The sequence below is a fragment of the Crocuta crocuta genome, unplaced genomic scaffold, assembly GCF_008692635.1.
Source record: "Crocuta crocuta isolate KB4526 unplaced genomic scaffold, BGI_CrCroc_1.0 scaffold293, whole genome shotgun sequence".
NCBI classification, from domain to species: Eukaryota; Metazoa; Chordata; class Mammalia; order Carnivora; family Hyaenidae; genus Crocuta; species Crocuta crocuta.
Window position 1 is genome coordinate 1,222,888 of NW_027529436.1, and position 21,952 is coordinate 1,244,839.

At 41.9% G+C, this 21,952-nt stretch overlaps 1 protein-coding gene across 1 annotated transcript in view; it reads right to left on the reverse strand.

Moving 5' to 3' along the window:
• Positions 1 to 21,952, reverse strand: part of MEIS2 (Meis homeobox 2) — a 206,284-nt gene that overhangs the window by 135,296 nt on the left and 49,036 nt on the right. The window contains 1 exon segment of the mRNA XM_077759963.1: positions 7,680 to 7,825. Coding sequence (XP_077616089.1) covers positions 7,680 to 7,825 — 146 coding nt within the window.

Here is a 21,952-nt window from a genome sequence, read left to right on the forward strand (position 1 = left end):
TTCTAGAGGAGCTTCTAGGATTCAATACAACATTAAATTTTTGGCCTGTCTCTTTAATTTGAGAAATTGTACAAACGGCGACAGATGGCACACAGAATTGACTTATGTCCTCTATTCTTTACTGAAGAAGGGAGTGCACAGAAACTTTGATAAAGACAGAAGCTACAATATGCAGGTCACTATTAAAATTATCTGGTGGCTCTTTGGACAGCTAGGATCACAACATTCCGGCTTTCTTTTTTAGACATTCTTTAAAACCAACCAACACTGTTGTGGGTTGACATTGGTGATCACAGCCCCGACGTTCAGTACCCTTGCTATCCCAATAAAGACATGATGGATGTGCCATTAGCTCTGAACCTCGGCAACCTCTGAAATTACCACTCTTCCCACCCCCATCTCCCGCCCCCACCCCTCAAAATCATTATGAAATGGGAAGAACATTCAAGCTTACAGTTAATTGGAAACATTGCAAGGGAAGAGGAATGCTTAGGACAGCATGTCCATGGGAAAATAAATCACCCAGCATTGTTATTTAATGCATTGTGACATCATTTCCTGAAATTAAACAGAGATGACACCAATTCAGACGATCTCCAGTATAAGGTTCCGTTCAAATAATTCACAGATGTTTTCTCCTGGCAAGCAGAAAAACAATGCAAAGGCTAAAGCAAGGGGCAGCCTCACTCAGCTGCATGTTTGTGGGAAGCCCTCTCTGCTGGTGTTTTTCAGCTGTGTGTTCTGCATATGCATTTCTACATAAGTATTTCCCAGCCCTACAGCCCCACTTGCATTCAGCGCTCATCTGTATCTCTGAACGTGAGAGAGGCCATCTCTCACTGCATAAGTAAGTCCAGCGTTTTATATTTGGAATTAATTTGGCCTATAGCAATTGGTATTAAGTAGATCAATCTCAGAATCATAAAGGCACTAATTTTCAAGTAGAAATAACTAATGTCCATGGAATACTGATTCAATTAGCCATTCAAGGCTCCTCGAAAGATATCTAATGATAGCAATGATCAGAATCTCCACGGAGGCCCTTGTGGAATGGACAAGGGGAGACACAAAGGTAGACGTGAACAAGGCCGGCAGCACCAGATCTCTCATCCGTGTTGATGTTAGGAGGTGCTTGCTACTAGAGGCCTAGGCAGCTGGAAGCCCAAGCACACAACCAAAAAACCAAAATACCCAACATCTGCGTAGCATATCACTGTCCCAAATGGACTACATCATCTGAACCACACAGCAACCCAACCAGCTAAGTAGGGCACATATTTACTATTTTATTTTTTAGGTAAGGAAGTCGGTTCAGAGGCTGACAAGCTTACCCAAGATTAGAGAGCTCAAACCAAGGCTTCTAATTTCACACTCAGTGGCCCTTTAAAAACAACAACAACAACAAAAACAATACCATGCTGTCTCTCAGACAGCCTAGACTTTAGCACTCTGAGGAAGCTGGAGACTCCAGATTCTGTTCCTCTTATATTGAAAGGGAGCATTCGCTATCAGCACTAGGCCCCAGATGAGGCATTCTGAACTGTTCCATAACCAGATCCTCCTTCACCTCTTTCGCACTCTATCCCAGAAGGCTCACCACGATGCTCTGGCTTTCCCTTAGCACCAGGACTCCCTGATGCTATCACTTAGCATAACTGAGCAGTCATCAAATGTTTACATGGCGCTGGAAGGCATAATTTCGATGATGCTCTCTCCTGCTGAGGGCCACTTGGGATCTGTTTGGCAAAACCTCATCTCCCTGTCTCACATAGACCAGGAAAGCAAGTGGTAACTTTGGCTGCCCACTTCCATCGGTGAAGCCCTCCTGCCAGCCATTCAGCGAGATTAAAATAAGAACTGCGGTGCCTGGGTGGCTCAGTCAGTTAAGCATCTGACTTCGGCTCAGGTCATGATCTCACGGTTTGGGTGCTCTAGCCCCACTTCAGGCGCTGTGCTGACAGCTAGCTCAGAGCCTGGAGCCTCCTTCAGATTCTGTGTCTCCCTCTCTCTCTGACCCTCCCCTGCTCATGCTGCCTCTCTCTCTCTCTCAGAAATAAACATTTTAAAAAATAAGAATTATATTATGTATTTATTATAACAGCCAGGCATAGGGTTGAATGCTTTATATCTTCTTATTCAATCCCTGCAACAACCCTACAAGTTGGTTCTAGAATTATCCCCCTTCTACAGATATGGAAAACAAAGCTCAGAGAGGAGATAACTGCTCAAGATCAAAAATCAACTGTGTTGCCAATTCCAGGACCTGTGTTGTGTTTTGATTTGCTCCTGATAATGAATAACTGAGAGTCATGACACTAGTAGAAACATATGCCTGGAAAGCCCCATGAAAGGACACACAGTGTTTCCCTTCCACTCGGGTAGGATACGTCTAACTGCCCCCAGACCCAGGCCCGGTGCTTCTAACTTTGACACTGGATCACTCCGTTGGAAAAATAAAAGAAGCCATTTAGGTCCACACAAGATGAAGAGAACTAGTTAAAAAGCAGAATAGGTTAGGTCAGCGTCTGTCTGTCTCCCGTGTGCATGTATGTGTGGGCACAAAAAAAAATTTGAGATGACCAAGTTGACTGTCATCTGGTCTTGATGAACCCGCTGGAGAAGAGATATGTGCTCCTCTCATGTAACATGGAGCTGTATTTACTCATAACTTCCTGGGTACATGGTCTCTGCAGGATGATAAACTTTGAAACTCATTTTTACTACCAGAGATACTTACAAAATCCCCTAAAACAATCTCTAATAGACAAGGAGCCAAACAACTGCACACCTGAAATGCAGGTTTCCCCGTTCTCCCTTACCACCACGTGTAGAGAGAGGAACGCAGCATTTTGCCATGAACAAAGGGCACAGTTTTTAGACCCTGCAGTTTCAAGAAGGCTGTGTGATATTACATCACTTTAAAGTAAATTTGCTTCTGATTCTGTACACATATCTTTGAAAGAGGTCCCACATCCCCTAAGTGTGAGCGTTAGCCCCGTGTTTTCAAATAAGAAAACCTTTAGTTAGAGACTGGTATGAGCAAGTGGTGTCTTTGTGTATGAGCACTTCCTGTTTTCATTCCGTGATCAAATATATTCTTTGCAGCACAACTAGAAAGCTCTCGAACCGGGCAAGTGGAGGTGCCTGAGAGCCTAATTGAGCACACTAAGGGCTTCTTGGCGTGGAAGAGTGTTTCATGGTTATGAATAAACCGTTAGGCCTGGTATTATTTCTTGCTGTTTTCTTTCTTTAACTATCTTTGAAGTCAAATAAAAACAGTTGTAATGGCAGGCTTACTTTTATGATACTATAATCTCCATGTGTTAGTGAAAGGAATATACTTCCCTAGGATTTCCCTAAGTTCTTTTGCCATTGGGTACTTTCCAGCAAAAGCACATACATTTCCAACAGATTCTTTCTTCAGTCTTCACTAGATTTCATAGTCTGAGAAGCCAAACAGAGCCATCAACCAATAGAGGAGGGGGTAATAGTATATACAACATTTTTAGCAGGTGAATTGCTAAATATATATATATATATATATTGCATTATATATGTTTAAATACACATATATATGAGCTTACTTTTTAAGATTATTATGGGTGTTTTAAAGGGGATTTTTAAACATTTTGGAAATGGGTAGTTAGAAACCAGAAATTAATTATTTAGACTCAGATTAAATTTAAATTCAAAGTGCTTAACTCTGAATATGGAAATTGCTCAATTCATCAAATAGTTTGTTTCTTGTTTTAATGCCACTTTGGATTTAAATATTTCCTTCAATATAATCGATGAGCTGCAAGTTTATTACCTTTTCCCCTAAAGTCAGTGGTGCACAGGGATTTGAGATTGTTTTAACTGTTACAGTTGTAGTGGAACTTGTTCTTCCAAGAAAACTGAAGGTTAATGATTTTTGTCATATTGAGACTAAGACTTAACAATTGCTACAGTTGGCCTTTGTTGAGGTGGGGTTCTTTTTTCTCTAGGCCTTTTGAGGTATTCAGAATAGGTGACAATAGCATGCAGTTGAGAACATATGTAGAGAGACCCCTGTGGCTTATTGGAAAAAGTTGCTCCATGCTGGTTGGGTGTTTGGAAAAAAAAAATACAACCAGAGTTCTTTTATGTTCTGCTAGTTAATGAATGCATGAATGTCAAAATGGGCCAATGGCCCATTCAGGGGGCAAAGCCTTAGCAGCCCCCTTCTTTAAGAACACATCCTGAGATGCAAAATACATTTGCTTAACAAATTAAAATAATGAGATAATTCAATTAGCTTCTTTTTAAAAAAAGAAAGAAAAAAGGGTACATCGGGGATTATTGTAATACAAGAACAGGTCATACTGCACAAAAGAGAACAAACCAGTTTGAAATAATGTTAAAGAGACTAATAATGGAGGAATGCACACTGAATCATGCACTTGCGAAGAAATTTACATGAAATAATAATTTAGGCTACATCTATTTTCAGTGAGCTAGAGCCAACATTTCACTTTGAAAGTTGAAATTAATTAAATGACAGAAAAATATAGTGGGCATCTCTATTTCCAAGGACTTCCTCATGCCTGTTAGTGCATGTAAGAAAGGAAGTCTAAATTAACATGTCGCTAGTTAGGGGTCTCTATTCTTGGTTTCTGAGCTCGGAATTATAGCTGAGTAAATCTTTCAGCTCATTAAAGATTGGAAAGTAAAAGTTTTACAGGACCATCCTCATCAAAGTTACGAAACCTCTTCTCTGTGGCTGGGGTAAAATCTGGATGAAGGGGGAGATTTTTGTTCAAAGAGAAAGCTAAGGAGAATTTCCTCATGATACAAGGGAGGTGCGGTAAAGGCAAGGGCGGGGGGGAGCAGAGAGAAAGACTGGGAGACAAAGCCAGTGGGAGAAACTAATGAAAGGGGCATGTTGTGAAAGAAGGTCATGGGGAGGAGGGCAGAGAGTAAAAAGAAAGGGGATGACCAGAGATTGGGGCAGCACAGTGCTCCGGCTACGTGCTCCAAGTTGAACCAAGAGCTGCAGGTGCAGGAAAGGAGCCTGCAGTGTGGAGATCCTGCACTGTGTCCCCCTCATTTGAAAAATGGGAACATGAAAGGTCCAGAGAACTTAACGGACTCACTGAGGTTCCGCTAGAACAGAGGAGAGCCAAACTCAAAACACGGGTTTCCCGTCTGCTTGGCTGAGGCTATTTGACTCTTCTCTCGCCACTCCAAGGACAGACACCCATTAAAATTTTCAGTCGGCTGGAGAATTCTGCACAAAGTCTAGGGTTCCTTTAACTAGATGAAAGCACTCTCGGGGCGGGGACAAGGTCTGGTGGTGGGTTTGTAGCCCCCTGCACAGCAAAGCCACCGGGAGTGCCCAGCAGTCACTGGCCACCCACAAGTTTTCACCAGCGGCCACGCCGCACGGTGGGTTCGGTTCAGGACAGGGAGGTGGGGGGCAGGACAAGGCAGGAGGTCCAGCAAGAGCTCTGGACACTTAGCGGCAGAGATTCAAGGCACAGAACACAGGTGGTGAAGGAGACAGTGGGCATGAAGAGGAAGTCTTCTCTAATCAGAATGGTTGGGGGAGCAGGAAGCTTTAGAAACAAAGAGAACAGCACTTTGCTTCTCCATATTTCCTCCCCCTCTGACGCTGCATGTACTGATGGCAGAGGCTGTGTGAGATTTATATGCCACTGGTAGAAGGGATAATGATTTTAGCAAAGTCCTCGTAACGCCGTGGAAAAAGCACAGCTCGGGGGACATGGAAGGTTGGGTCATGGTCTCAGGCCGACCTTGAGGTAATCACTTCCCTTTCTCGGCCTCAGTTTCCTCATTGGTAAACAGAGCAGCTGGATTCTCATAGGTTCTGCTGTTCTGTGGTGCTGAAGGACTACTGAGGGGCTGCAAATAACACGGAGAGGTTTGCTTGCAAAGCAACTGTTGAAATCTTTTTTTTCTGGCCAGGAGGGATTGAGCACGAAGGAAGACGGAGGGAGGAAACCAAACAGGTGAGCTCGTGGGGGGCAAGCCGCCTGCCTGCCATCCATGCGCCCCTGCCCTGCCTTTCTAACTTGCTACTCTAACCAAACAACCCTTCAGTTAAAAATGAGAAACCCCTCCCCTCACACTCACTCGACTTCCAAATTAAAAACATTTTACAGGTTAGTAAATCTCCAGCTGAGGTGATGTAGCAAAGAACAGCTGTGAAGTAATTTTGATAATGATGAGAATAATAGCCACATGGCAAGGTTCAGGGCTTTGCTGTTGCAGCTTCAGTGCTCCTGAATAGATAAAAGTGATTAAATACTCCTGATTATCCCTGACCAATATGTAATGGATTTACAGCCCTTTCAATTAGTCAGTATTTGCTTAGGACTCATTATTTTGTCTTTGGTTAAGTAATCAGCCCAGAGACTGCATGTTCTGTCTAATTCCTCTGAGCCGAGTCAGTGCAGGGCCCTGACCTTTGAAATGGCCGTGGCTGCAAGGCAAGAATAACCACTACCACGGCAGCCTCGTTGGTTCTTCCCGCTAATCCTGACACCACAGGCCAGATCGATACACCTTAGTTTGCTACTAATGTCCTTACATCAAAATGGCCGATTTAGGAATGTGATTTTCTCTCTCCGCCCTCCCCGCCGCCACTCCACCCCTTGCCCTTTGTGGCCCAGCTGGAAGAGCAGATCAGCAGCCACCACCATAAATAAAAGTGGAACCTTGTCCTGGACCCATGACACTGTAACTAATGTCATTCAGCATGGCAACACACAAGTTGGAGAATCAAAGAAGACCTTCAGCTTTCAATGTGCTACTCTATTTTTAAGCATTAGCCTAAATAGAATGGCCTGAAAACAATATCATAGCAAGACACCGCCTGTGACATCTTTACCGCTTTCCCAGAATTTTCAAGCAAACGGTAAAACAGGAGTGCCTAGGTCCCCTGTAAAAATATATTGTGATTTTTTTTTTTTCCACGAGAGTCTTAGAGTCAACAGTGTGCAGGGACACGTAAAACCCACTGCAGACAGGAGGGCAGAGATAAACTGTGACTTGAGAAATGTTGCAGAGTGGATGTCTTCCCAGAAGTGAATTGGGTTAGTTTGTAAGAAAAGGGACTTGGAGAGCTAAAAATGAATCTCCATTCTCCACCTTACAAACAAAGGCATCAAAGGCACTAGAGCACCTATAACCCTTCTGTGTTTGTCACATAAACACATGCCATGTTTGCAAGCTGCTCCAGCGATTACACTTGCACCTGATACCGCGAGCTTGGACATGCATGTGGCAAGGTGCTTTTTTTTTTTTTTTTTGCTTCCTAGAGGAGATGGCTTTCATTAAGACTGTAATCAGTGGCGTGTATGGGTTCGTGAGCTGCTTACAGCCATTTCCTTTGGCTGCAGTTGCCTTATATGAACCTCATACCTTGTAGCATAAATAACACATTTACCACATATACTGTTTAGGGCCCCAGACCAAATTGAGTAAGGTCCGCTCCTGGCCTCGGACAACCAAAATCTCCTCCTTTCTGGAGGCTGTTCTTTGGATACTGAAAGCTGACAAAGTCTTAAATGCTCTGCTGGTCATCAGATTTCAAGAAAGGGAAAACAGGCACCTTATTTCTAAAAAAGAGTCTGTATCAACCTGTAAAATTCGCTAGGAGAATGCAAAACAAGCGACATGCTTTCATCTTGACTTACTGTGAGATGCTGGAACAGCCACGCTCTCATGATATTTGTTGCTACTTTGGGGAAAATGCCTCTTTTCTTCTGGCGTTTTTTGTCCTTGTCTGGGTCGTCGTCGTCACCTGTGCCAGGTGAGGCCACGCTGTTGTCTAAACCATCCCCTGGTAGGAAAAAAAAAAAAGAGAGAGAGAGAGGAAGAAAATACGTTAGAGGCAACACAGAAAGGGCGCCAACAACAACGTGCAGCTGATGATGAGCTCAGCTCAGCTTGTTGAAAGAAATCCATTAAGCGGGTATATTCCCTTTCATTAAAGTATAATTGGAGACACAAATATGTAAAAGACAAAATTAAACCAGGCCTCTTCAAATGTTAATTTTGTGTGTCTCACACTCGCCCATATCATTAATTCAATTATAATTGTGCGCCTGACACAGGGCAGTAGCTCTTTGTCAATTATGGAATCCAATGTGGGAAAGCCGCCATCAGAAAACCCATTCGGTGAAAACGCATCCCCATGCCCATAGTGAACACATACTGTAGGGCAATCAAGTTAAATGTTCTGTAGTCTATATATTCTAGGCTGCCTGCATAGGTGACAGTAACTGTGTCACTGTTCATTGCACATAACACACTGCCTGCTCAGCCCCTCCTAGAACTGTCACCTCCTAAGCACGCACATTCACATACTCCTCAGATGACCCTGCGCTCGGCATTTGCATGACATGAAAACTTTTAGCTCTCTGCACCACTGATCATGGTCATTATCATTAAAAAAAAAAAAAAAAGGATACACATGAAGGTAGGGTGCTCACTTAATCAGAAGTTTCTACCAACATCTTTCTCTTCTATGCTTTTCTCCGCATTAATTGTGCATTAGCAAAAATCATTTACTTTTAACAGTCATAGTTATTTTTTCTTGCCCTCCAGCAAAAATGCCTTGAAAGCCTGCCTGGAGGGCATCTAAATTATGTATCTGAAAAACTCTTCTGGCAAGGCATTGCAGGACCCCTACTTTCTTAAAATTCATACGAGCACGTCTTCCTGTTTTTGGGAAGGCATCAATCAAGAGCAGCAATATATGCCATATCCCTACATTAATATTTGAACTAATAACTTTAAAAAAAGGAGAGAAACAAGATCCGACTTGTGGCATAATCAAATGCAAAATAAATGAAGAATACGGGGACAGCGCTGGGGCTTTATAGATGGCTGTGTTTTCCTTGCACATCATTAGCCTGGAGCCACACGAAAGAGGAAAACAGAGAAGTGGAGAGTTTATGCTCCCTGCTGGTGTTTAAGAAGCTGGGGTCCTGGAAGGACATCTGGGAATTGCACTGAGATGGGGGTTTTTGTAATTTAAGAATAGACATTCATTAGCAGTAAATGCCATAAATCCCATGCTAAGTAAAAACCTTGTCCAAGAAAGCCTAAAACAATAAACTCTGTGCTCAATGTAGCCTGAGCTAGACGCTCTGCAGCTTCCCAGGGAATGTTACAGATCCACCAGCTCATTCCCAGACCCCTTCCTTCCTCTTGGACTGGGCTACACTAACGCCTCCTAGCCATCGGGCCCCTCCCCTTCTAACTTCTGGGTCTGCTCCATGGGCTTTCCTGTACCTGTCCTCTTCCTTTCTCTCCAAAAAAAAAAAAAAAAGACAAAAACAAAAAAACTCTTCAACCTTCTTTGACCAGAAAAGCAGAAAAGCCACAGCAAAGAGCTGGCAGATTAATTTTATTGACATTTCCATTTTCACTGCAATGTGATACCCTCCATCACATGGAAGAGATGACCCTCACTATTTACAGACTGACAGGCCACTTCATTACAACCACCCTGCCCCAAGGCAAAGCAGCTCCCTTCCATCTGCCCAAACACTAGAGCATGACCCCGAAGTTGCTGTTCTCTTTTTCTTTGCCGTCTGTGATGATAAAAAAAAAAAAAAAGAGTGAGGCAAAGGGACCCCAAGTAGTCAAAGAACTAATCAGAGTACAGGGAAACAAAAGACATTTGACTTTTGAATAGTGGCTATATGGAATCTAGTCCTCACCTGCATCTGGCTTCATCCGCACACCCTGGTAAACTCAGGGTCGCTTGCACAAGGAGGCACACACACACACACACACACACACACACAAGCTCGAGCAGAGACACGCGTACACGCTTTCCACCATGCCAAGGAACTGCTGCAAGGCAAATTCTCACCCACACTAATGGCTTCTGACTGCTCCTTGGCAACCCTAGCATTTTAACCTGGGTAGATGTGCTCTCCAAAATACAGACGCTGGAGCGATCTCATCAGCTGTTCATGTGACACAGATGGAGAGTGGCTATTAGGAGCCAGGCAGTGGGCCTTGGGGATCTGAGGTGCTGTTCTGTAGCCTGAGGCAATTTTGAAAAGCAGTACCCGGAGATGAGGAAAAAAAACCCACACTGCAAGTCCAAGTTTGAAGTCAGTCAGTCTGTCTGTCTACCTACCATGGATAAAGATATCTTTGTCTCTTAATGTAAAAATCTATGTGGGCTATCTGGATGTACACTGCGGATAATGTATGTATGGAATGGCTCTTCCTTCAATGTCTTCCAAATATAAAAACACACACTGTAAACAATGCCTGTGTGTATATATTTCTTCCTAAGCACATATGGTTTCTGTGTATATGTTTAAACTGAAATTGTCAGGATTTTGTTAAAATCTCATTTAGCTTTTTTTTGATAGATTTTTGAATATACTTGTTTTAAAAGGTTAATGGCTTAATTGAAGGAAGTTCAACAAAAAAATAAAATAAAATAAAAGGAAAGAAAGAAAGACATTTGCCTTTTTAACCCAATCAATGACCTTAAAAATGAGAGACAGAATTTCCATAGTGCATTTTCTCTTCGTTAAAAGCAAAGAGGCCTGGTAACACCTTCAAACTATTTAGCTCAAGAAAAAAAAATATAGCTAGATTGAGCATCCTTTGATGACTAACTGAAACTGGAGAAGGCAGGAGCATCACATGAATTTTAATATAAAGCAGTCCATTTTATGTAAGTTTTGTAAAATATTTCAATTTGGATCCAGTGTAACAAATAATAGTAAAGAAAAATGTGCCTGTTTTTATGATAAGTAGGTACTAGACATTAGATTTTTAAATTGGTATCAGTGTTGGGGGCACCTGGGTGGCTCAGTTGGTTAAGTGTATGACTTTGGCTCAGGTCATGAGGTCATGATCTTGTGGTCCGTGGGTTCAAGTACCCTTTCGGGCTCTGTGCTGACAGCGGGAGCCTAGAGCCTGCTTCGGATTCTGTGTCTCCCTCTCTCTCTGCCCCTCCCCTGTTCACATTCCATCTCTCTCTCTCTCTCAAATATTAAAAAAATAAAATTAATTAATATTAGTGTCTATGCTTCCTTAAAAAGAAACTTCCTCTCCAAGTATCATAGTAAATACCATTGTTTTTTCCTCCAATGGACTGTGCACCAACTCCAGTGTGGAGGAAGAATAAGAGCACAAAGAAACGTTTTGAAGGGAAACTGTGTGGTCTTCAACCTCAAATAAAATTGTGCAGATGATGCCCGAGTTAGTAACTCTTAAAGTCGACACTGTTTTCTTGTTTTAAGTCTGTGTGTGTGTAAGATAGTTGGCAATCCTTGGCACCCATGCCAAATGAGTGTCTGTGCCGAAAAGGGTATACACACCGGCACAGACACACTTGCCAAAGGAGGTACACAAGGTAATAGGATCCCTCTCAGCTGAAGTTAAGGTGCAAAAGTGTGGAATCCTGAAGGCAGGACCTGTGTTTCGTTTATCTTTTCCTGAGAGCTCACCTCTGTGTCTGACCCGGAGCAGACACCCAGCGATTGTCCGCTGGGTGAGTGAAAAACTGAACTCATACAGGAGCTTCTTCAAGGACCCTTCTCTCTTTCTGATAATCCCAAACTAGAGAAAGTACACGCATTACAGTGCCTCAGGGGCTGGGGTGCCTGTGCGCACACAGCTACTTCTAACGTGCCAGGAATGGTGCTTCTTAAAAGAACTCTGTGTACATGTGGGACTTTCTAAGCGGCTGAAGCACTGGCCATCCCACTAGCATTGCCGCCTCGGATTACAAAAAGCCACAGGAAAAAAAATAGGGTAACATTTCTTCCCAAAGGTTGCTAATCCCTTCTCTAAGGGCACAGTCTAAACTGGGAGCAAAGATACTCAAAAGAGTGGTACCTTCCTGGAACGAAATATTTAAGGCCCAGAAAGACATATTTAACGCCTGTAGATAGACAACTCTGAAGTGGATTCAATCATCAGGGGAGACTGTTAAAAACACAGGTCTCTAGGCCTCATCCTATATTTATGGAATCAAAATATCCCAGGGCAGGGAACAGGAATTTATACTTTTAACAAGCTCCTTGGGTTTGTTTATACAACCAGCCAAGCACTGGTTCTCAAACTGGCTCTTGGAAGCCACTGAACCAGATGACCTTCTAATTTGAAAGAAGATGCAACCTCAAGGACAGGTAGGTTGTTACAAGTCTATTCTACTCCCATACATGAGGTCAATGGTCACGATGAGCAACTACAGAGCGCCCCAGGCCTTATTCACTATGGAAGAGCCACAATGTTCTCCATCACATATACTGGCCAACAGGATGTAGCCCCATCCTAACCTTCTGGTGATAAGGGATAAAAAGAAAGAAGCCGTAGAACACTGGCTCTCAAGATGTGGGCCAACAGCTTTGGCACAGATGAAGAAATGGTGAGAAATGCAAATTCCTGGACCCTCCTAGACCTACTGAATTTGAATCTCTGGGGTGGGGCCTAATAATCTGAATGTTACTAAGCATTCCAAGTGATTTTAATGACCACTCGAGTTTAAGAAGCACTGCTGTAGAGCACACTGCAGCCCTGCAATCTGCTACCCCTGACAGTTGTGGTCTGAAGGCCTGACTCGCATCTCTTGGTCTTCCTCCTGTTGTAAGACTCTGCAGTATTTTGAGAACATCTGTGGCTGGATTTACACCCAGGCTCTGGAGGAAATCACACATACTTTCCATAGCTGAGCATACTGTGCTCAGAGCAAGGCACTGCTCTAGAAAGCAGCCCCAATCCACACCTACCTAAAGACCAATACTGGGACGCCTGGGTGGCTCAGCTGGTTAAGCACCGACTTCGGCTCAGGTCATGATCTCACGGTTCATGGGTTGGAGCCCCGTGTCGGGCTCTGTGCTGACAGCCAGCTCAGAGCCTGGAACCTGCTTCAGATTCTGTATCTCCCTCTCTCTCTGACCCTCCCCTGCTCATTCTGTCTCTCTCCCCCACAAATAAAAAACACTTAAAATAATAAAATAAAATTTAAAGACCAGTACTGAGACAGTTTATTAGTTGTAGGAAGCTAATTCTTATGATACCATGGGTATCCAGGTGTAGGTAAAATCTATATCCATAGCTGTGTGTCCAGCGAATCCTTGTTGGATTCTACAGCAGAAATTCCCAATCCATACAACTGTAGGTCACAAAAACTAGCCAGGTAAAAGGACATCACTTCCTTTCATTGGCACACACTGTCTTATTCCATTTAGCCAAAAATCTATGTTTTCGGCATCCATTTCTTGGTTTGGAATGATGCAATGAAACAAACAGTGATGATGTGCCCTGATGAGTCTGATATCACTAGGATGCAGCCTTCCTGTCCTGTCAGAGCTACAATGCAGCAACCAAGAAGGTCCACCTTCTTCTACCTTTCTACCTACTCCACTCCTCTCTCCAAAAACGAAACACAACAAAACACCAACACTTGCCAGTGAGAAAAATGAGGCCAGGAGTTTAGGTGGTTGTTCAAGATTCCATAGCTATCTGTGGTCAAAGATGAACTGGAATCCAAGCAACTTCAAGTCCAGTGTTACGGCCACTGGTATTCTCACATTAATATTGTAAGTTATCTTTCACTTTCCGAAGCATTACCTGATTTGAACCTTGTTATCAGTGACAGATCTACGCAAGGTTTGACCCCACAGGTAAAATTCTAAGTGCAGACAAGAGATTGTATCTAGGGCCTGGGAGTTGGGTCTGAGCTAGAGCTGGTCTGGGCTGGACAAGGTTCAAACAGAGACGTGCAAACATTTTCTCCCAAAAGTAAGCCAGTGCCTGAAGGGCTTTAGATATACTCAGTACACCAACAGGCTTTGGGACTCAGGATTCTTCATAACGGGTTTCTTGTCATCTGAGTGGAGACACCAGGCTGACTTTCAGAGCTTAGAGATGCTACAAATATTGGAGAACCCACTGCCCACACAGTAAGGATCTCTTGAGCTCTGTGCAGTGCTGTCATACACTTCACAGAACTGTGATTAAACAATATATCCCCTTGCCTCAAAGTCACCTTTTTAAAGCTACAATAAGGTTGCCAAGACATTTGCCACACTGTCAACTAACAAACATCTAAAACCAACCTCTCAGTCTTGTATCAGGACAAATAAATTTGCACATCGGTTGGAAGAAAAGTGGAGTTCTTTTGGTTAAGTCGGTGGTGCATTATTTAATTTTCTTTCTGCCAAGTTTTGGACCAGGTTTCATAGTTAAATACATTCATACAAAATATATATTGTAAAAAAGAATGACATCTCATCTGAAAGAACAAGGCTTCACACCACCTATCTTGCTAAACAGAAATGCACTACATTCATTATCATTATCATTGTGTGCAATGGAAATCCACTAATTTCATATACACACACATACATACCTTCTAAACAAGCAATTTCCAGGAATTAGGTATATTCCTGAATACATAGATATTTATGTATGTGATCATAAACCCAATTGTATCTTTTTCAATTAATTCACCAACTTGTACACAAGTGTCCAAACATTTGTAGATGAACTGCATATATTTGCCTGTAATCATACACGTGTGCACGCGCATGTGTGTGCGTGCACACACACACATTTACAGAGTTCTCAAGATGTTTTTATTTAATGTTAAACAGAGTGGTCCTTTTTCTACCCCATTTCTCTATCTCTAGAATACAGGACTCTCTTCTTTATCAATACTGCTGTCACGTTCATTATCTTCATTATCAAAAGTCATTCTCATTGGGCACTTGCAGTGTTCCAATCCTCATGTAATGTTCACAGCAAATGAATGAAATAACTACTATTACCAATTCCATTTTACAGGTAAGAGAACAGAGACTCAGAGAAATTAAGTGGCTTGTCAGAGGTCATATAGTTAGTATGTGGCCCAGTGTGCTAGTCCTCCAAGCCCAGGCTCCCATCCTCTATCCTTTCCCTCAACCTGGTCAGAGGATGAGAGAATGAAAAGGGAAACTTGCTTCCAGATAAGTACTCACTGCCCCAGAAACAAACTCCAAGGGTAAGACCTTGTATATGTACATTTATGTTCCAAGGAGACAGTGGGCAACAGCACATTTAAAAGTAAATATGAATAGGGGCACCTGGGTGGCTCAGTCAGTTAAGCGTCTGACTTCGGCTCTGGACATCTCACAGTCCAGGAGTTCGAGCCCCCACGTCGAGCTCTGTGCTGACAGCTCGGAGCCTGGAGCCTACTTCAGATTCTGTGTCTCTCTCTTTCTCTGCCCCACCCCTGCTGACACTCTGTCTCTCAAAAAAATGAATGTTAAAAAAAATTAAAAGTAAATATAAACAGCGAAACAAGCAGATGCATATTTTACACAAACAGGTACAGCCATTTTCTATAGGTAGGATCATTATTGTTCCCTGTGGATATAAATGTCAAATCAAAGAGGACTTCGAAATAGAAGCATCTGTGGAATTTCAAAGACCTTTCTGAGTCAAGGGATCATTCAAGATTCCATGCCTTTAGTCCTTTCCCCTTGGCTTGGACTGCCTTTTCTCTTCATTTTTACTCCCTCTCCTTCCCTTTCTTCTTTGTCAAGGCGAACTCCTATTCAGCCTTCACAACCCAGTGAAAAAGGAGCCTCCTTTGCAAAGCTTTCTCCAGTTCCCATTGACAGAGTTAGTACACTATGCTTTCTACTTCTTCAGGGATTTGTTCTTGCCTGTTAGATATACTTTCCACTTTTGCAATTTATCTGTTTACTCATTTCTCTGTCCTGTTTGAGTTTGACTGTGAACTTTTCCAAGGCAGAGGCCTGTGTCAGGCTCAGGCCCTAACATGGGGGTAAACACTCAGATGTTAGTGGAATGGACACATGGGTAGCAGGATCCTTTAGATATCTTATTAGGAGCTGATGAGAATGTAACCTCCTTCAAAGAAACTGTCCATGAAGGAGATCCCTTGGCTCTGGTAACTTGTTCTAGGAGCCACTGAGCCTTGGGCTCCATCACTCGCTAGGAGCACTGTGTATCATGGTACTGTGCCCAGTGTTTTACTATTTGCATCATATGTGTGTGGTCCTCCTCAGAGATGCTCCTTACATGTCTGAGACATGCATCATCTACTGTTTACGACAACGGTACTCCATCGCAAACCTGCCCTATTCCAAATGGGAAGAGGGAGTGCTGGGAGACTGTGGGCTGGGCACCGTCTGGGCTGCTCAGATTACTCGAACATTACGGCTAAAGATGAAGTATTAGGTAGCTGTAGGGCTGTAACACACAGTACTTTGTGAACCCATCCTCTGTTGTCATTTCTTCATTTTTTTCCTCTCAATACTTTGAAAACAGGATTAAAATACATGAAGAGTCAAAAAGTTGTTTTCTTTTGGGGACTACCTTCCAGGGGTTTAATTTAGGACATCCCACTGAGAATCCTGCATCAGGGTTTCAAATGAGGTACCCCCCCCCAAAAAAAAAGAGGAAGGAAAAGTTGCCTTTGCGTAGTTCTGTCTTCAACGATAGCCCTGCAAAACTCGCTTTCCAAGAACCATCCACAAAGTCAATCTTTTTGCACATGCCATTTACCTTTTTTCACCTCAGATTGGCTTGGGGGAGGGGAAAGCCGAAGACCCAGAAACATGGGGAGGGTGAGGGGCCAGAGGTGGGGTGAGGGGCCAGCAGTGAGACCCGCTAATTACTGATCTCTTTTACTCTCCTGCTGTGCTTAACTGTCTGGACACGTTAAAGTGAAATTTTTCTGTGATTTTTCAAGTGACTAGTTCATGGCCCACTAGCACGGAGGGAAGCAGAAGGGATGAAATGCTTTCGTTTACATGCAACATTTGCTAACTGTGTGGGTTTCCGACATTAAAGAGAGGACAGTGACCCAGGCCACCTTTTTCACACTCAAAAGGGCACTGAAAAAACAAGTCTTCATCGGCTTACCTCAGGCTTTCCCGGTCCTGAACACCCTCCCCCCGGGGTAGGAGCAGAAAGGGGAAAACAGAGGGGATTTTATGCTCCTTTCTCTTCAACTTTTCAGGCGGTATAAGCAGCATTTAGCAAATTCAGCCCCAAATGGCTCCAAATGCTCAGAGCTGCAGGGGCTCCTTCTTTGTTATCCTCCTTCTATTTACACAGGATTTATGCAGGCTCTCCACTGAAGAGACCTAAAGCACTTCCATTCTCCCCGGCTCTCCCCGGCTTGTGGCCCTGGCTGCTTCACCCGGGCCTGCCCCGGGGGACTTCTGTGCCCTGGAGAAGGCCACAAATGGCTCCCAGACTGGGGGACCCGGAGCCGGGAGCCCGGCTGGCGGTGCGGGCAGCTGCGGCGCGGGGGCCTGTGAACAGGGGCTCACCTTCCAGCAGAGGACGGAAACCCCAGCCCTGGCTGTGCAAATGTGTGTCCAGAGACAAACAACATGCACTTTAAAATATGCATCTATACGGTATAATGCAAAGTGGTGGGTGAAAAAAAAATTCAGACTGCAGCTTGGATGAAAACCACTTCACCCACTGGTTGGAAAAATAAAGTGTAAAAACAGACAGATGGACACATATGTAAATGTGGCTGTGTTTTAGGCTTTAGCTGGCAACGTGAGTGTCGTAGTATAGTTTTGCACGCCTGTATTTTCCATAGCATGTTGAATCCTGTTAACTGTTGAACAGAAACATCCTCATACTGGTCCTTGACCAAATCAGTCCCCTCAATTTACCCGTCAGGAGCCATAAAATGGCTTTGTTTATTGACTGGAACCCTCTAATCCTTGAGAGAGCATAAGTGAAAGAAAGCTTCCAATACGCTTCGCCTATTCCTCGCTTAAGTTGGTTCCTCTCATTCGAAATATGTAACTTCGCTTGAAAATTTTAAAATATTTCAAGAAAGGACATTTATTCTAACTTTCCACAGAATTCTCTAAAGGATAGTGACTGAAGCCAGTAGGAAAGTTTATTCCTTTGCCATTATAATTCAGCAGATTGCTTAATCTCTGTGGTAGAGCATAAAAGAATGTACTTTTTACTCAGTTACCTGATAAGCACATATAAAAATACAGAGTAGGTTCTGAAGTTATTCACAGTACATCATAATAAAGCTCTTCTGGGCACTCTAATGATTCATTTTTAGTGATCTCTCCAATGCCCTTTTCCACAGTTAACACTCAGATTTTATTAAGGTAGAAAGCAGGGACAAATGTCCACTCGAGTCCCAGCTCTCAAATTTGACTCTCCTTGCACTACACTACCTACAGCTAAAGCTTTTTTAATGTTCTGTTCACCTCCCTGGAGTGGTATTTCAGCTAACAGAGTTCACAATCTTTCAGCCCTAAACACAGAAGGCTGCTATCTTCAAGTCATCCTAGGAATGTGCCAGATACCATCATCTCCCTCCTGCTATACAAAGAACCAGAAAGAGAGAGACCAAGAGAAGACCAAGCTGATCATGTTACCAAGAGCCCAGAATGCCCCTCTCGGAAGGTTAATCTTTGAACCAGTAAATGTTATAATTAGGAGCCTTGAGGTTGGGCTGAGGCTGGCCATTGAAAGAAAGACCCTAAAAGAGAAAGTATGAATGGAACACATTTCTTTCACCTAGTGGTTGACACAAAGGTCACGATTTTTATGGGAAATTATACAAGAATGAGTTGTTATGATATATGAGTCCCTTTCCCACATCTCCTACAAAAGAAAAAGGATGTTTGGGGAGAGATGTCTTCCCAATTTCACTTCGCTATGTTTCAGTACAAATTGTGAAAATTATGCAAATAGCTATTCTGGCACCTTTGCTAGAGGAAAACATTATTAAATTATGCTCTAAGTATTTTGTCTGCTTTAGTAATTACTCTCATGTAACTGTAAATATAAATAGCTGTTATTCTGTTTAAATTTTTAATCATGCAAAATATTGTCACACAAAATGTCCTTCTGTTGCAGTCTAACTGGGATTTTCTTTTTTAAAATGTCCATATTTAACTGAAGTGGACTATTTTTAGCATTGTAAAGTGTTTTAGTAAAGAGAGCTGGCTAACATCTCTGAATCAACAGGTCTTTCAAGGAAAGATATGGCCTTTATATTTGCGAAAAGAATTTCCCACTAAAGGCCTTTTATATAAAATACACTTTCAACATTTTATACTAAAGTTGGAATATAGTTAGTCTGCTTCCAAGGATGTACTGACTACATCAAGCCTTTATTTTCAGGACATGCCGCGAATATTCTCATTTGATCATTAACTATAGGATTTTATATCTAATGGTCTCTTTTAGCATACTTTAATATGAAATGAAATGTTAAATATCAACCAGTCATAAACATTTGTTAGGAGGAATAACAAAAAAACATAATTTTATGTGGCAGAAGTTATTGCATTCAATTTTTAGGATCCTTACATCAATATCTTATTTACTATCTAAAACAAAAGCAGGGACAATGAGTTTTTATGATGTCAAGCAGTTGATCAATTTGGATTCTTACTATGCTATCCCTGTGAATTTCTATCAGCAGACACTATTTTCAAATAGTTGGGCAGCAAAAAGACTGATTACTTTTCCACTTTCTTATTATAAAATGAAAACAATATTTTAATGAAAGTGCAAATTTGCAACTGATATCATTAATGCAAAAAGAAATTCTTTATCTTAAGAGAAAAGATAGCCATTTAGATAATAATAATAGCAATAATAATAATGCTTGCTGAGACAACTAGATTTGGATATCTATCAACACTCCCTCTGGGATATTTTTAGGAAGCTAGTCATAGCTATGTACAGAAAAAAGAACAATAGTGGTACCTATTAAGTTGAGAGTTGGCTTTAGGTGATTACTTTTTAAACCATGACCACATCAGAATTGGAAAATATTTGTTAATTATTTTAAAATTGTATTTTTACTTTTTCAAAGAATATTTTCACACAACAGTTTCCTAATGCAACTTTGGAGTTTTGTTTAATAAGTTTATAAACTACATTGCTAACATGTAAAAAGTAGCTCCTGTCCATTTAGGCATTCCACTTATTCTGATTTGATTGTTTTAAATAAATCCATTATGATGACAACAAGCAGATATGTTTTTGTAATGTAGTGCAGAGACCTACAACATATATGTAATAGCCCTAAGGGAAACAAGTAATATGCCTGCTTAAAGAAAATAATCTAAAATAGTGTGAATTGATTATTTTTCTTATAGCCTATGTACCAAAGAACTATACACACAGGGCCCTTTAAAAAAATTTATTTTCAGTAGGCTCCACACCCAGTGTGGGGCTTGAACTCCAGACCCTGAGATTAAGAGTCGCATGCTCTACTGACTGAGCCAGCCATGCGCCCCTGAAAGTATACGGTGAATGGAGAATGACTGCTATTGAGTATGGGGTTTCTTCAAGGGTGATAAAAATGTTCTAAAATTGGTCATGGTGATATTTGCACAGCTCTATGAATATACTAAAAAACCAAACTGCATCCTTCAAATAGGTGAATTATATAGTATATGAATTATATCTCAATAAAGTTTTTTTAAAAAGAACACATTTTTACCTCCTTATATAAAAAAAAAAAGGATGCTGCAAGAGATATAAAATCCTAGTAGCAGGGTTCTGAAGGGGTCATAATCCTTTCTGAATTATTTCAAAACAATGTGATTTCAAGGCTACTGACTGGTATCATCTCAGCACCTTGCAGACAGACAAATGTATGTACTCAGAAACACTCAGGGTGATTTTTATACTTTTATGTGTCAAAGATACGCTTTAAGCGAAAGTCAATCAATCTTTTTTTGTAATTTGAAAAACAGTTTATAAGGTTTATGTATTTTGAGAGGGAGGGAGGGAGGGAGAGAGAAAGAGAGAGTGCACACGTACAAGTGGGCCAGGGGCAAAGAGAGAGGGAGAGAGAGAATCCCAAGCAGGCTCTACACTGTCAGCACAAAGCCTGATGTGGGGCTTGATCCCACGAACTGTAAGATCATCTCATGAGCTGCAATCAAGAATCAGATGCTTAACTGACTGAGCCACCTAGGCACCCCAGAAAGTAGACTGATCTTTAAACTGAAATTAACCATTCTTTACTCTCAATTCCACTGCATTATAGCACAACCCTAGCCTAAATTATCTACCTCTCAAAGCTTACTTTAACTACTAGAATAACTCCAGATGACTTACACACACATATACCACTCCTACATTTCTTCTACATACACTTTAAGTCAGGAAACCATATCTTTTCGTTTTTTTCGTATCATTCTTAGAACCTGGAGTATGGTATGTGTCTAACTTTTTATTGAATAAATGGGTGGATACCTTTCCAATCCCTTGGAATATGCTGTATTCTTTCTAAGTTTACATCTAAAACTTGGAAATAGAAACTATTTAGCATGTTGGTCTCTAAGAGTTGAAAAGTGCCCACAGAGTTGATGTTTCAGAAATTCCTTTCTTTTTTAATTTTTAAAATTTCCTTTTTTTGTTGTTTTTAAATAATCTCTACACCCTATGCAGGGCTCAAACTCATGACTGTGAGTTCAAGAGTCGCATGCTCTACCAACTGAGCCAGCCAGGTACCCCGATGTCTTATAAATTTCAAAGGCACTAACTTGTAAGAAATGCCACCTGGAAGAAGCAACTTTATTGACAATTAGCAACAGAGGTAATCTACATTTGGAAAAGTACCCCACAATATTTGGTTCGCCTTTCCTTTACTGAATTTCTGATTTTGTTCTCTTTCTTTGGGCAGCTGTACTATTTTGCTTGTACATTAGACACTCATATTTGACATATTCCTCATCCCTCTACTCTGTCCCTCCGCCCCGCCCCATACAACCACAAAGACACATGTCCTTGGGGAAATGGTGATGTTATCAAAGAAGCATGAGCTAGGGAATAACAACACAGACTGTGTATTGTATTTCCAAATCTATTTCTTACTGGTTGAGTATGACCATGGTCAAGAGATTAACCTTCTGAACCTCAGTTTTCCTCATCAATGAAATGGGAAGAATTATACATA